At 39.5% G+C, this 15,905-nt stretch overlaps 1 protein-coding gene across 1 annotated transcript in view; it reads left to right on the plus strand.

The window, feature by feature from the left end:
* The window catches only part of LOC140159656 (thrombospondin type-1 domain-containing protein 4-like), a 344,014-nt gene that overhangs the window by 31,188 nt on the left and 296,921 nt on the right, over positions 1-15,905 (plus strand). The window contains 1 exon segment of the mRNA XM_072183151.1: positions 15,577-15,707. Within this exon segment, the coding sequence (XP_072039252.1) occupies positions 15,577-15,707 (131 nt within the window).

Below are 15,905 nucleotides of genomic sequence, written 5' to 3' on the forward strand. Positions count from 1 at the left end.
GACACTGGGTAATAGTAATGCATGTGTGCAAGTGGGTTCACCGTCATACGTAATCTGTAGGAGAAGAAGCATTTTTAGTTGAAATCACGTTTTTGACCCCTATGACCCCAGCGTGACATTTGACCCCACGAATTTCATGTGACATGTAGGGGCATGGTCAATGATGATTGTGACCAAGTTAGGTCCAAATCGGTGTAAGCATGTGAGTGCTAGAGCAAATGTAGTGGTCGGCAGAAAGAACCTGTAAGAAAAAAAGACACAGCCGTGACTAAACGTCACGGCTGTGTAACTAGACTAAGCTGTGGTCTAACCCACGAACACAGCCGTGTTGTTACCCCTAATGACCTTTGACCCCAAAATATATAAAAACGGCCATAGACATTGGCTAATGTCAATGCATGGGTGCATGTGGCACCACTTTGCTATGTTACTGGTGGCAGAAGGGGCATTTTGAAGGTTTTTCGTCTGAGACCGGAAGTGACCCCTTAATGACATTTGGCCCCAAATAAAAAATACCACATATGAATTGGGTACCCACAATTCATGTGTGAACATACCGTTACTGTCCTATGTTTTTCTTAGCAAATAAAACATTTTGACGGTTTTTCGTTTTACACCGGAAGTGACCCCTTAATGACATTTGACCCCAAATAAAAAAATACCACATATGAATTGGGTACCCGCAATTCATTTGTGAACATACCGTTACTGTCCTATGTTTTTCTTAGCAAATAAAAAAAATTGAAGGTTTTTCGTTTTATACCGGAAGTGACCCCTTAATGACCTTTGACCCCAAATCTGTGAGGACCCCATAGACACTGCGTAATAACAATGCATTTATGCAAGTGGCGTTACTGTCCTACGTAATTTGTGGGAGAAGAAGCATTTTAAAGGTATTTCGTTTTGTACCGGAAGTGGCCCTTAATGACCTTTGACCCTAAATAAAAAAAAAAAAATACCACATATACACAGGGTAACTACAATTTATGTGTGAACATACCGTTACTGTCCTATGTTTTTCTTAGCAAATAAAAAATTTGAAGGTTTTTCGTTTTATACCGGAAGTGACCCTTAATGACCTTTGACCCCAAATCTGTGAGGACCCCATAGACACTGGATAATGGCAATGCATGTGTGCAAGTGGTTTCACTGTCCTACGTAATCTGTGAGAGAAGAAGCATTTTGAGTTGAAATCACGTTTTTGACCCCTATGACCCCTGCGTGACCTTTGACCCCACGAGTTTCATGTGACATGTAGGGGCATGGTCAATGATGGTTGTGACTAAGTTACGTCAAAATCGGTGTAAGTATGTAAGTGCTAGAGCAAATGTAGTGGTCGGCAGAAGAAGAAGAAAGAAGAAAGAACCTGTAAGAAAAAAGACACAGCCGTGACTAACGTCACGGCTGTGTAAAGAAGAAAGAAAGAAGAAAGAACCTGTAAGAAAAAAGACACAGCCGTGACTAACGTCACGGCTGTGTAAAGAAAGAAGAAAGAACCTGTAAGAAAAAAGACACAGCCGTGACTAACGTCACGGCTGTGTAAGAAGAGTCAACAGACGCTGAATACAAGCCGCAATTTGACCCCTATAACTTGACCCCTGGGTTACGGATGGGGTCAACTGCTCTTGCATTGTGCTTAGGATGTCATAAGAAATATTCCTGGTCAATTTCAGCTTAATCGGAACTTATACATGGATTTTGATTTTTTAAATTTTGATTGACCTTTTGACCCCTTAATGACCTTTGACCTCAATGAAAAAAAAACCTTGTGTACACCGACAAAATGTATTGTTCCAATTTTAAATAAAAAATTCTAACATGTTCAGTTCTTGAGATAAAAATTCTTGAAGTTATTCAGCTAAAAACAGGAAGTGACCCCTTAATGACCTTTGACCCCCAAAATAAAAATACCATGCATACATCAAGTAACACTGATTCATGTATGATGGTTATATTACTCTGGTCTGTTTACATTTTGAGATAAAAAATTTTTGAACATTTTTGATAATTTTGGTTCTTGACCGGAAGTAACCCCTTAATGACATTTGACCCCAAAACTGTAGACATCCTAAGGACCCTGGCTAATAGCAATGCATGTGTGTTAATGGCGACTCTCTGCTATGTAATTTGTACAGACAGTGATTTTTTGAATATTTTTACAAATTTTTCAGATTTTGACCGAAATGACCCCTTAATGACCTTTGACCTCAATTCTTTTTAGGAAGTTTTAAGCACTGCCACATGTTGATTCATATGCATGAGTCACATGATCATTGCATGTAATTTGTGGAAGGAGTAGCATTTTTTGTGAAATCACATTTTGACCATTATAGCTAGGTCAAAGGTCACAGCGAGGTCAAAGTCAAATGGAAGGTTTGGCCTAGCCCAGTGGTCATTTGGGTCAACTTTGGTTGAAATCTGTCAATCTCTTGCGGAGCTAGATGCAGTTTATTTGCGGTTGCCAGAAGAAAGAAGAAGAAAGAAGAACTAGAGTCAACAGACGCTGAATACAAGCCGCAATTTGACCCCTATAACTTGACCCCTGGGTTACGGATGGGGTCAACTGCTCTTGCACTGTGCTTAGGATGTCATAAGAAATATTCCTGGTGAATTTCAGCTTAATCGGAACTTATACATCGATTTTGATTTTTTGACAATTTTTGATTGACCTTTTGACCCCTTTAATGACCTTTGACCTCAATGTAAAAAAAAACCTTATGTACACCGACAAAATGCATTGTTCCAATTTTAATTAAAAATTCTAACATGTTCAGTTCTTGAGATAAAAATTCTTGAAGTTATTCAGCTAAAAACAGGAAGTGACCCCTTAATGACCTTTGACCCCCAAAATAAAAATACCATGCATACATCAGGGAACACTTATTCATGTATGTTGGTTATATTATTCTGGTCTGTTTACATTTTGAGATAAAATTTTTTTGAACATTTTTGGTTTTTGACCGGAAGTAACCCCTTAATGACCTTTGACCCCAAACTTGTAGGCATCCTAAAGACCCTGGCTAGTAGCAATGCATGTGTGCTAATGGCGACTCTCTGCTATATATTTTGTAAAGACAGTGATTTTTTGAATATTTTTAGCTTTCAGACCGGAAATGACCCCTTAATGACCTTTGACCTCAATTCTTTTTAGGAAGTTTTAAGCACTGCCACATGTTGATTCATATGCATGAGTCACATGATCATTGCATGAAATTTGTGGAAGGAGTAGCATTTTTGTGAAATCACACTTTTGACCATTATAGCTAGGTCAAAGGTCACAGCAAGGTCAAAGTCAAATGGAAGGTTTGGCCTAGTCCAGTGGTCATTTGGCTCAAGTATGGTTGAAATCTGTCGAAGCATAAGAGAGCTAGGGCGAAACGTGGCAATTCACGCAAAATGTCACGAGGTTGCCAGAAGAAAGAAGAAGAAGAAGAAGAAGAAGAAGAAGAATTGAGAAGAGACAGAACAAGCCGACATCCGTCGTCGGCTTGTAAGAACTAGATCTGGTTACAGATCTGGACCTAGCCGGGGCCGGAAATGCCAGTCTTAAAGTTTATGGACATCTCACACCATTAGTGGTGCATCACTGTAGCATGTAGGGGCTTGATCCGTCTTTCATATGCTGAGATACAGCTACTTTTCCGTAATTTTAAACATTTTTTTGCAAATTTGACGTTTTGACCTCCTTAATGACCTTTGACCCCAATATAAAAAAAACCTCATATACACCGCGAAAATGCATTGTTACAGTTTAAATAAAAAAATCTACTATGCTTAGTTATGGAGATAAAAATTCTTGAAGTTATTTAGCTTAAAACCGGAAATGACGTTTAAATGACCTTTGACCAAAAAAAATAAAAATACGGTGCATACATCGGGTAACACTAATGCATATATGAAGTTTATGTCACTCTGGTCTGGTTACGTTTTGAGATAAAAAAAATGAACATATTTGATGATTTTTGGTTTTTGACCGGAAGCGACCCCTTAATGACCTTTGACCCCAAAACTATAGACACCCCAAAAGACCCTGGTTGGTAGCAATGCAAATGCATGTGTGCTAATGACAACACTTTGCTATGTAATTTGTAAAAACAGTGATTTTTTAAATATTTTTAGCTTTCAGACCGGAAATGACCCCCTTAATGACCTTTGACCCAAATTCTGTGAATAATTTATAGGCACTGGATATAGCCGATGCATATGTGTAAGTGACATCATCGTACTATGTAATTTGTGGCAGAAGAAGCATTTTGAAGATATTTGGTTTAATACCGGAAATGACCCCTTAATGACCTTTGACCCCAAATTTGTGAACATCTTATAGACACTGGATATAGCCGATGCATATGTGCAAGTGACGTCATTGTAGGATGTAACATATAGGAGAAGAAGCATTTTGAAATTTGTTGCCAGAAGAAAGAAGACCAAGAAAGATCCGATAGCATCACAAGACCTAGCCGGTGTCCCGGCTAGGTAAAGAATTGAGAAGAGACAGCACAAGCCGACGTTTGACGTCGGCTTGTAACTACTGGGATTCAAGAGTCTAGCCGCCGCTCGGCTAGACTAAGAAGAAAGATCCGATAGGATCACAGGACCTAGCCGGATCCCCGGCTAGGTAACTAGAGTCAACAGACGCTGAGTACAAGCCGCAATTTGACCCCTATAACTTGACCCCTGGGTTACGAATGGGGTCAACTGCTCTTGCATTGTGCTTAGGATGTCATAAGAAATATTCCTGGTGAATTTCAGCTTAATCGGAACTTAAACATGGATTTTGATTTTTTGAAAATGTTTGATTGACCTTTTGACCCCTTAATGACCTTTGACCTCAATGAAAAAAAAAACCTTATGTACACAGACAAAATGTATTGTTCCAATTTTAAATAAAAAATTCTAACATGTTCAGTTCTTGAGATAAAAATTCTTGAAGTTATTCAGCTAAAAACAGGAAGTGACCCCTTAATGACCTTTGACCCCCAAAATAAAAATACCATGAATACATCAGGGAACACTAATTTATGTATGTTGGTTATATTATTCTGGTCTGTTTACATTTTGAGATAAAAAATTTTTGAACATTTTTGATAATTTTGGTTTTGACCGGAAGTAACCCCTTAATGACCTTTGACCCCAAAACTGTAGGCATCCTAAAGACCCTGGCTAGTAGCAATGCATGTGTGCTAATGGCGACTCTCTGCTATGTAATTTGTAAAGACAGTGATTTTTTGAATATTTTTACAAATTTTTCAGATTTTGACCGGAAATGACCCCTTAATGACCTTTGACCTCAATTCTTTTTAGGAAGTTTTAAGCACTGCCACATGTTGATTCATATGCATGAGTCAGATGATCATTGCATGTAATTTGTGGAAGGAGTAGCATTTTTGTGAAATCACATTTTTGACCATTATAGCTAGGTCAAAGGTCACAGCGAGGTCAAAGTCAAATGGAAGGTTTGGCCTAGCCCAATGGTCATTTGGGTCAACTTTGGTTGAAATCTGTCAATCCCTTGCGGAGCTACATGCAGTTGATTGCGGTTGCCAGAAGAAAGAAAGAATAAGACCACGAACACAGCCGTGTTGTAACCCCCAATGACCTTTGACCCCAAAAAATATGAAAACCCCATAGACATTGGCTAATGTCAATGCATGGGTGGATGTGGCATCACTTTGCTATGTTATTTGAGGCAGAAGGGGCATTTTGAATTTTTTTCGTCTCAGGCCGGAAGTGACCCCTTAATGACCTTTGACCGGAAATAAAAAATACCACATATGAATTGGGTAACCACAATTCATGTGAACATACCGTTACTGTCCTATGTTTTTCTTAGCAAATAAGAAATTTTGAAGGTTTTTCGTTTTATACCGGAAGTGACCCCTTAATGACCTTTGACCCCAAATCTGTGAGGACCCCATAGACACTGGGTAATAACAATGCATGTGTGCAAGTGGTGTCACTGTCCTACGTAATTTGTGGGAGAAGAAGCATTTTAAAAGTATTTCGTTTTATACCGGAAGTGGCTCCTTAATGACCGTTGACCCTAAATAAAAAAATACCACATATACACAGGGTAACTACAATTTATGTGTGAACATACCGTTACTGTCCTATGTTTTTCTTAGCAAATAAGAAATTTTGAAGGTTTTTCGTTTTATACCGGAAGTGACCCCTTAATGACCTTTGACCCCAAATCTGTGAGGACCCCATAGACACTGGGTAATAACAATGCATGTGTGCAAGTGGTGTCACTGTCCTACGTAATTTGTGGGAGAAGAAGCATTTTAAAAGTATTTCGTTTGATACCGGAAGTGGCCCCTTAATGACCTTTGACCCTAAATAAAAAAATACCACATATACACAGGGTAACTACAATTTATGTGTGAACATACCGTTACTGTCCTATGTTTTTCTTAGCAAATAAAATTTTTTGATGGTTTTTCGTTTTATACCGGAAGTGACCCCTTAATGACCTTTGACCCCAAATCTGTGAGGACCCCATAGACACTGGATAATAACAATGCATGTGTGCAAGTGGTGTCACTGTCCTACGTAATCTGTGAGAGAAGAAGCATTTTGAGTTGAAATCACGTTTTTGACCCATATGACCCCTGCGTGAACTTTGACCCCACGAGTTTCATATGACATGTAGGGGCATGGTCAATGATGGTTGTGACCAAGTTAGGTCAAAATCGGTGTAAGCATGTAAGTGCTAGAGCAAATGTAGTGGTCGGCAGAAAGCGGAAGAAGGCGGAAAGGAAGAAGAAAGAACCTGTAAGAGAAAAAGACACAGCCGTGACTAACGTCACGGCTGTGTAAAGAACCTGTAAGAAAAAAGACACAGCCGTGACTAACGTCACGGCTGTGTAACTAGTGGCAAATGGTGGTCATAGACCACAAACCTAGCTGGGGCTTGTTGGTGTTGTGGAGGTATCTGACCCCTGCAAAATGTTCCAAAAATATTTCCCTGGTCATGAGGTTTGTTGTCACCGAGTTTGAGTCCAATGCTCCTTACAGATGTCCAGAAAATGTAATTCTAAGATTTGACCCCAGATGACCTTTGACCTGACCCTGCAAAATGTTCCAAAAATTTTCCCTGCTCATCAAGTTTGTTGTCACGCAATTCTAAGATTTGACCCCAGATGACCTTTGACATGACCCCTGCAAGATGTTCAATAATGTTCCCCTGATCATGAGGTTTGTTGTCACCGAGAGTGAGCCCTATACCTCTTATAGATGTCCAGATAACGCAACTCTAAGATTTAGCCCTAGATGACCTTTGACCTGACCCCTTCAAATTGTTCCCCTGGTCACGAGGTTTGTTGTCACCGAGTTTGAGCTTTGAACCCCTTACAGATGTCCAGATAATGAAATTCTAAGATTTGACCTAAGATGACATTTGACCTGACCCCTGCAAATGTATCAAAATTTTCCCCAGGTCATGAAGTTGGTTGTCACCAAGTTTGAGACGCATACCCCTTACAGATGTCCAGAAAATGCATTTCTAAGATTTGACCTCTGCGTGACCTATGACCCGACCCTGTAAAATTTTCCCCTGGTCATGAGATTTGTTGTCAATGAGTTTGAGCCACATATCCCTTACATATGTCCAGATAATGCAATTGTAAGGTTTTACCCCTTTAATGACCTTTGACCCCAATTCTGTGTACAAGTTATAGGCACTGGGTATAGTCGATGCATATGTGCAAGTGACGTCATTGTGCTATGTAATTTGTGGTAGAAGAAGCAGTTTGAAGGTATTTGGTTATATACCTGTAATGCCCCCTTAATGACCTTTGAACCCAATTCTGTTTACACACTATGGGCACTGGGTATAGCCGATGCTTATGGTCAAGTGACGTCATTGTAGAATGTTACATGTAGGAGAAGAAGAATTTTAGCTGAAATCACATTTTTAGCCTATTTGACACCTCTGTAACCTTTAACCTACTAAAAGTCAGGTGACGTGTATGGTCGTGGTCAATGATGGTTGTGATCAAGTTAGGTCAAAATCGGTCAAAGCATGTCTGAGCTAGAGCAAAAAATGTGCAATTTGTTGCCAGAAGAAAGAATGGATAGCATTACAGTACCTAGCTGGGGGGTGTAAACCCCCCAGCTAGGTAAGAAGAAGAAAGAATTGAGAAGAGACAGAACAAGCCGACATCCGTCGTCGGCTTGTAAATATCTTAAACTACAAACAAAGAAAATTTAAGGGCCTAAAAAATACAATATGAGAAGTCTGAAACATGTCAATCCATGGGGTCAACCCTACACCATAATGACTGTGATATCAGTAAACTTTACAGTTCATCTGTCATAGGAAACAATAATCACCTAGCTCGGCTTTCAGAATGAGAGGGAAATGCAACCTCAATATAATGCCTTCTATCATCTTTAATAAATGAAATTATCTCCGTAAGTGACTCGACCTAGATTAAGGTGAGTCCACAATTTCATTAGTCTACTGTAGTAGACCTTTTTAATTTATCATCCCTCTAATAACTCTGACCGACCATGGAAAATCCACCAATCCTGTTCTGATCCAACAATGCCTCATTTCAAATATATAGTTTTAGTCTTGGTTTTGGTTTTGGTCACGTGGTTTCCTATTGTCCTGCCTAACCACTTGAATCATAAGATATCGAACTCATTGTTTCTACCTTTTGTTTAAAACCGAACATTTGTGTCAGTCAGTTTCGGTTTTGGTTTCAGTTTCTTATAAGTGGTGTGGATCGTAAAATTATTTGTTTGAAGTTACCTACTCTAAGTATACAAAAGAAATGTTTAAATTTCGCAGTGCAATATTCACGAGGAGAGAAATCGAGCATGGTAATCTACATTGAAAGACGTGGTTTACAAAACCGAATAAGTCTAGGCTAATTCACCTGTGAAAAATATAGACCATCGAAATATTTGCATTCGACATTACAAAAGGGGTCACTATTGTAATTGTATAGGTGCTATAAACAAAATCGATTCATGTCCTTAATCCCATGTACCAGAATCGATGGAAGGCCATTATATGACCTCTAATAACCTAATGACTTTTACTGAAGCAATAATATTTTTACTGCAAAAGTAGAAGATAGAGGGAAAAGAGATTGTGTGAGGTGTGTGTGTGTGTGTGTGTGGGGGGGGGTGGTTGGAGGGCAAGGGGATATGGGCCGGAGAGAGAGAAACAGATGAGAGAGAGCATTGGAAGTGAAAGAGAAGGGGAGGGAGCTCGAGATGAAGATATCGAATGTAGGGGGAGGAGGAGGGGAAAGGGGTAATTTAGGGAAGAGGTGGTTATATAGGAGGGAGCCTCCTTTAAAGAGGTATGGGTTGTGCTTCCCGGTGATAATAAACTAATTCATAATCAAATCATCTCCATGCATCGTTTATGTTTCATACAAACAAACAAATCCCCCCACCCGCCCCATCCTTCAATATACGCGCATGTGTATGATTTCTAGGCCTAGAACTTGTGAGTGTAATATGCCACCTACCTTCGACAGAGAGCATCAACTGTCGTCCGCGGGATAGATTTCCGATATCAATCATGATAATAATTATGTTAGCACAATAGGCTATTGTATACTTCTGGGTATATACCCTATACTGTGTCCTTCCAGCATAATAGTGTTATGATTGCAAACCAGATCAGCTCTACTTTTTAATCCCTTGATTTTTGGTTTCTAAACAAAAGAGAAACCAAAACTAAATATTTGAAATGAGGAATGTATTTTTTTTCTCTGGGCAGGGCTGTCACTGGAATGTGTTGTGTTTTATACATGGAATAGTATGAATTGTTTATCAAAAGGAATGCAAAGCAGTCTATAATTTCATTGGATATGGTAAACGGAGCTTGTCATTTTTAGATTTTTCTATAGCGGTGTCGTTGGGTCTTTGCTTTAAATATTACGTGTAATAATTAGCATTAAGGTTACGATTTTCATCAATACCTTTTTTCCTTGCAAATGTATGAAGAATATAAATAAAATAATTTTTCAGAGACCTGTTGAAAATGAGGATCTGGGATAGATGGAAGGTGACCTTTGAGTCATCGAAATGTAGGCATAAGGCAATGACAATATCGAGAAAGAGGAATCCAACGCTAGATCTTCTGTTTGGTATCACCAAACTGGCTGAGAAGGAGGAGCTGGAGATCCTGAGAGTCACAGTCGACAGCATGCTGACCTGGACAAATCACATTTCTAACGTCTCATCCAGAGCAGGACAGAAGCTGGGCGCTCTGAGGAGAGTTGCAAATAATCTTGATGTCAGAGGCAGAGCAAAGTTCGCAGTGTGATGGAATATGCTTACTCTCTTGGATGTGTGCCAGCGCCACCACTCTAGGATTACTAGACTCTCCAGAGGGGAGGCCCTTTGAATCATAGGAGTGTGCGAAGAGGAAGCAAAGCAAGTATACAGAGCACATCACATCTCTCCATCCATGCCATCAAAGACGTGAAGTGGCTGCCCACAAGATCTGAAGGCACTACTACCATAGCGATTTGTAGTCAGAAGATTTTTTTACGATACTTATTTTCATAAAAAAATTAATATTGAATGCGGCTTCGTGCATCAAATTTGAAGAGAGATTTTGTTAAAACATAGCGTAGCCTTAATAGTGTTTCATATGGAGCTAGCAATATTTTCGATCCTATAGATACATTCATTTGTTAAGTTTTTAATCTTTTCTTCTGAGAATGAATATTAACATTCATTGTAAATAAAACAAAGCTAAATGTTTTATCGTGTCAGTAACAAAAAATGAATGGTGCGAATAAATGCATCGGTATTACATTGCCATAACCTGCAGAGCAATTCTGTAAGGAATATCACATCTTCACAGGTACAAAATAATATTTAGTAATACGGAGGAACAAGGAGTATTAAACAGCAAAATTAAGTTATCGTCAACACTCTGTATAAGCCCCCTTGACGGCAAATATCCCGATTTGATTAGTTTACTAGGCCTACATTTTGACCACGTACGGCTCCGAGTCATGGATAGCATACCACAAACATCTACGACTCATATCATGCATGCATGATATAGGAAGCACAGATGAAATATCTCTTAACTTACAGTTGTGTATAGGAGGTAAGAAAGCGAAACCACCAAGACTCCGAAGGCTGGTTATAATGATTTAAGCGAAACCAACTAGATTCAAAAGGCTGGGTTAATCGTTTTTACCAAGAGTCATTCATAGTGCAGTTTAATATACTGCACAGCAAACATGATTCTACCCTTGCAGTACTTAAACCTGATTAACAGGAAACTATTCCAGCAAAATCAATCGATAAAGTCTAGTCTATCCTCCACATTGAATGGTGGACTGCACTTATGCCCAAATATGGAACTTGCCAATCAATAATCACCCACTTGAAATCCCCTGACTCGCTGCACTGACTATGTTATAACTCTAAGTTATGGACACATATGGGAGCTGTTTTTGCTGTTATCTGTCATTTACATATCAGGGAGGTACGAACATTTGCAGATGCCCCACATACTCAGTTTTTAGCCTACATGTAATGTATACATTATTCTTGATTGACAGCAAGTACAAAAAATATCCGTGAAGTGGTTTAGCTTTAATGCCCTTCGGAAGAGAGCGGTCTACAAGTGAGTGATAGTCACTAAAAGTTGCATTCGATTTACACAGGGAATTTTCCAGGCCATGCCGTGCCTTCCTTACTAAAACACCAAAGTGCGAATATTTCCAAATATCTAAATTGGCTAAAAATTTAAGACATGTTACAAAACTATATTTCCTAGAATTTCAGAGAGTTCAAAAAATATTGGCTGGTTATTTTTCACACAGTGACGTTAACTAGGAAATGCCCTATACCTCTAACATACACTGTTTGTAGAGTATTGTGTATAGGAAAATGAACAGTAACTGCAGTATGTACGGTTACCATCAATAAAAACTATTATTACTTTCTAAACAACAACGCTATAGGCCTAACCCAAATCCTCAATGATCTTAATGAAATCTGATAAATAACTGCACGGCGGTGTCACCTGTGTTCTAATAAGGACATCAATGATTCTGACTTTGAAAACTCGGTCTCTCAACATTTTAATGCCATCCCAATGTTTGAGAATCCGGGTGATATTTTTGACTGGTACAATCAGGTTGTCCGTGCGACTCTGAATGAGCTTGCACCTGCAACAACTCGCTCAAGGTCTATCAGATGTAGAATGCCTTGATACAACAACTAATAATAACAATAATAAAACAGCATTTATATAGCGCATTGTGAATCGCAGATTCCTCAATGCGCTTTACAGTAAAAACGAATTAATCACAAAATAATAATACATCGAGATATAATGAAATCAGTATAAAAATTAAAAAGCCTTAAAAATACTACACCTATACATCAACAAGCATAATAAAATATATCTTTTAAAAAGCCAGACCAGCTGTGAATACAATTATTAATTACAGAATTAAATAGCATATTTACTAGTACAGAATTGCACAACATGATAAAATAGCACAACATTCATAAATAACAAAATAAATAAATTTCAGAAAAATAGTTAGACGGCAAGACTGAGTGCACCCAGCCACTTCCCACACGGAGACACATCATGAGAGATGTGAGATCCACCGACCTGACTCAAAAGGGCAGGTCGATGCACCTCACATGGAACAAAAGCAGAAAAACTAAATATAAAAATAACAAAGCATCACTATCATTCAGTCAATAATAATAATAATCAATACAGTACAAATAAACAACTCTATCCATCATTCGCGTCAAGAACGCTGCCGCAAAGAACGTAAATGGAGAAAGTCACGCTCTGAAAATGATCGCTTGGAATTCACTGAAGCTAACAAAAATGTCAAGACTAACATCACAAATGCCAAAAAGGATTATTTTGGCACCAAACCAAACAAAGGACGTGTTTCAAGTCATGAATCAGTTGTTAAACAATCAGGGGAGACCTCTTCCATCTTACAATGATCCCGCTGATCTTGGCAATAAGTTTGCTCATTTCTTTGTGACTAAGATCCGCAGAATTCGTCAAGATTTGAATATTGACAGTGGTAATTGTATTGATCATTGTGTTGATAACTGCAGACGATTTAGTCAATTTCATGAAGTGTCTATGGATGATTTGAGCGGGGATTTGAGACGTACTATCACTAAGTCTTCTAATTCGACGTGCCTTTTAGACCCTGAGCCCACATGGCTCTTGAAGCAGCATTTAGAACTCCACCTTCCAGTATTGACTGAGCTTGTTAATAGTAATCTGAGAACTGGTATTTTCCCTGCCAACGCACATTCGGCTGTGGTTTCTCCTCTCCTTAAAAAGCCTTCTTTGTATAAGGATGATCTGAAGAACTACAGACCAGTCAGCAACCTCAATTATTTCGCTGCTAAAATCATTGAGAAGTGTGCTGCGACACAGTTTGTTGAACATCTCAGCTTGCACCAACTAATGGATCCCTTGCAATCTGCTTACAGGGCCTGTCACTCTACTGAGACTGCACTCATAAAAGTACAAACTGACATCTTGACTGAAATTGACTCAAAATGCGTCGTCCTCTTAGCGCTCCATCAGCGGCGTTTGATACAATAGAACATAACATCTTGATAAGCCGTCTTGAAAAACGCTTTGCTGTACCCAACACTGCTCTACCGTGGTTCACCTCCTACCTACGTGACTGGAAAAGCCAAGTTAATGTTGCAGGTCATTTATCTGATCCCATAATAGCGAATTTGGTATGCCGCAGGGCTCTGTAATGGATCCGCTTCTGTTTTACTGCATATATTCGTCCCATAAGTGACATTGCCATCAGTCAAGGAATTAGATATCATATTTATGCGGACGACATGCAACTTTACATCTCGTTTAATCCCAGCATTCCCGGTGATATGGAGCGTGCCCTGTCCACATTGACTCGCTGTATCCATGAAACTCAAAACCTGGATGTCATCAAACTGTCTGAAGCTGAACGATTCCAAGACGGAGTTCTTTGTTGCAGGGTCATCTTACAATCTTAAACCCAAATTGAACTCACCATTGGCACAGCCAAGATCAAGCCATCTGAGACTGTTCGAAACCTCGGCGTCATGTTCAATCCCACAGTGACCCTTTCCAGCCATGTCAACTTCCTTCGCAGATCCATCAATTTCCAATTACGAAATCTCTGGCGTATTCGTCAATTCATTGACCAGGACACTTGCCACCTTGCAGTTCGTGCGCTCATTTCATCTCGTCTAGATTATTGCAACGGACTCTTCACTTCATTATTCGGCAAAGAGCTTACAAGACTACAACGCCTACAGAATAATGCTGCGAGACTGGTTTTTGCAGTTGGTCGTAGAACTGACGCTTCCAATCTCCTAGAGACCTTGCACTGGCTTCCAGTTCGCCAACGAGTACTGTTTAAAATCCTTCTGTACGTCTATAAGTCCATGCAACAACTGAGTCTTAACTACATCTCAGACTACTTTACCGTTTATGTTCCTCCTCGTACCTTGCGATCGTCTTCTGACAGTAACCGGCTTGCTATTCCAAGACGCAGCCACAGAATGACTGGTGAAACCAGATTTCACATTGCAGCCGCTACGGCATGAAATTCACTACCCGTGGACATAAAATCTGCTGCGACCACATCCGCGTTCAAGTCTATGCTAAAAACTGTTCTCTTGTCTCTCTTTGTGAATGGCGCCATAAATGCCTGTAAATGTAAATGTAATATCTACATTCATGGTATTTAAGGGATGTGTAAAGGGCGGGAACCTGCTTTGGATTCCAGAGGGAGTGTGCCTGTAAGAGACACAGCCATCAGAAAAGGACTAGCTCAGATCGCGCGCCAAATAAGTTAGCAGTTCAGAAATTGCAATTTTTCCCAGCCCTGAAAAAAGAGGTAGGAAGAGCTGGGAGTCGAACCCGGAACCTCTCGGTTCTGAAACTCTCTACACGGAGCGACCGTTTAAACAAACAAACAAACAAACAAACAAACAAAGAAGGGTAATTTGATAAGAAATGGGATCTACGAGGCCAATTTGAGAAGAAATGGCAATGGGATCTACGAGGCTATTCAGAAGATATGGGATGCACGGGGTAATTTGGGATAGAAATGGGATACACGAGGGTAATTTGAGAACAAATGGGATCTACGAGGCAAATGTGAAAAAAGTAGGATACACGAGCCAAATTTGAGAAGAAATGGGATCTATGATACTAATAACAGAAGAAATGGATCTCCGAGGTATATGGGATTAACGAGGGGTTTTTTTCTGAGAAGAAATGAGATCTACGAGCTTATTTGAGAAGGATCCACGAGGCTAATTTCAGAAGAAATGGGATGCACGAGGGTAATGTGAGAAGAAATGGGATTTACGAGGGTAATTTGATAAGAAATGGGATTTATAAGGCTAATTTAAGAAGCAATGGGATCTACGAGGGTAAATTGAAAAGAAATGGGATCTACGAGGCGCGAACAGGCCCTTGGTTTCATTTCATTGTTTATTTGTTTAATTTTGGTGTTGTTGTATCTTCAAGTGTGATACCAATCATATTAACCTCGTAATTTGTATCCTCTTTATTTATTTCAACAGAAACGTGATGGTACTACACATTTAATATCTTACTGGAGTGGCTGGGGTCCATGGTCAGAATGTTCCAGAACGTGTGGTGGGGGTGTGGCTATGCAAAACAGGGATTGTCTACGCAGGCGTCATGGAGAAAAGTAAAGGAATCTCTTTCTCTGTATGAATATTTTTTATTTTGTTCTAAGGCAATTCAAGAAATCTGAAGGTTTTCGGTATTCCAGTGATACCCTTTTCTTTAACCTCATATGACCTTGGCGGTTTCATACTCCCCCATATGTGCTGTGGATTGTTTTCCCCCCAGTTACAGCCCGATCAGAGCAACTTTAAATTTGACC

The sequence above is a fragment of the Amphiura filiformis genome, chromosome 8 (assembly GCF_039555335.1).
Source record: "Amphiura filiformis chromosome 8, Afil_fr2py, whole genome shotgun sequence".
In the NCBI taxonomy this organism is placed as follows: domain Eukaryota; kingdom Metazoa; phylum Echinodermata; class Ophiuroidea; order Amphilepidida; family Amphiuridae; genus Amphiura; species Amphiura filiformis.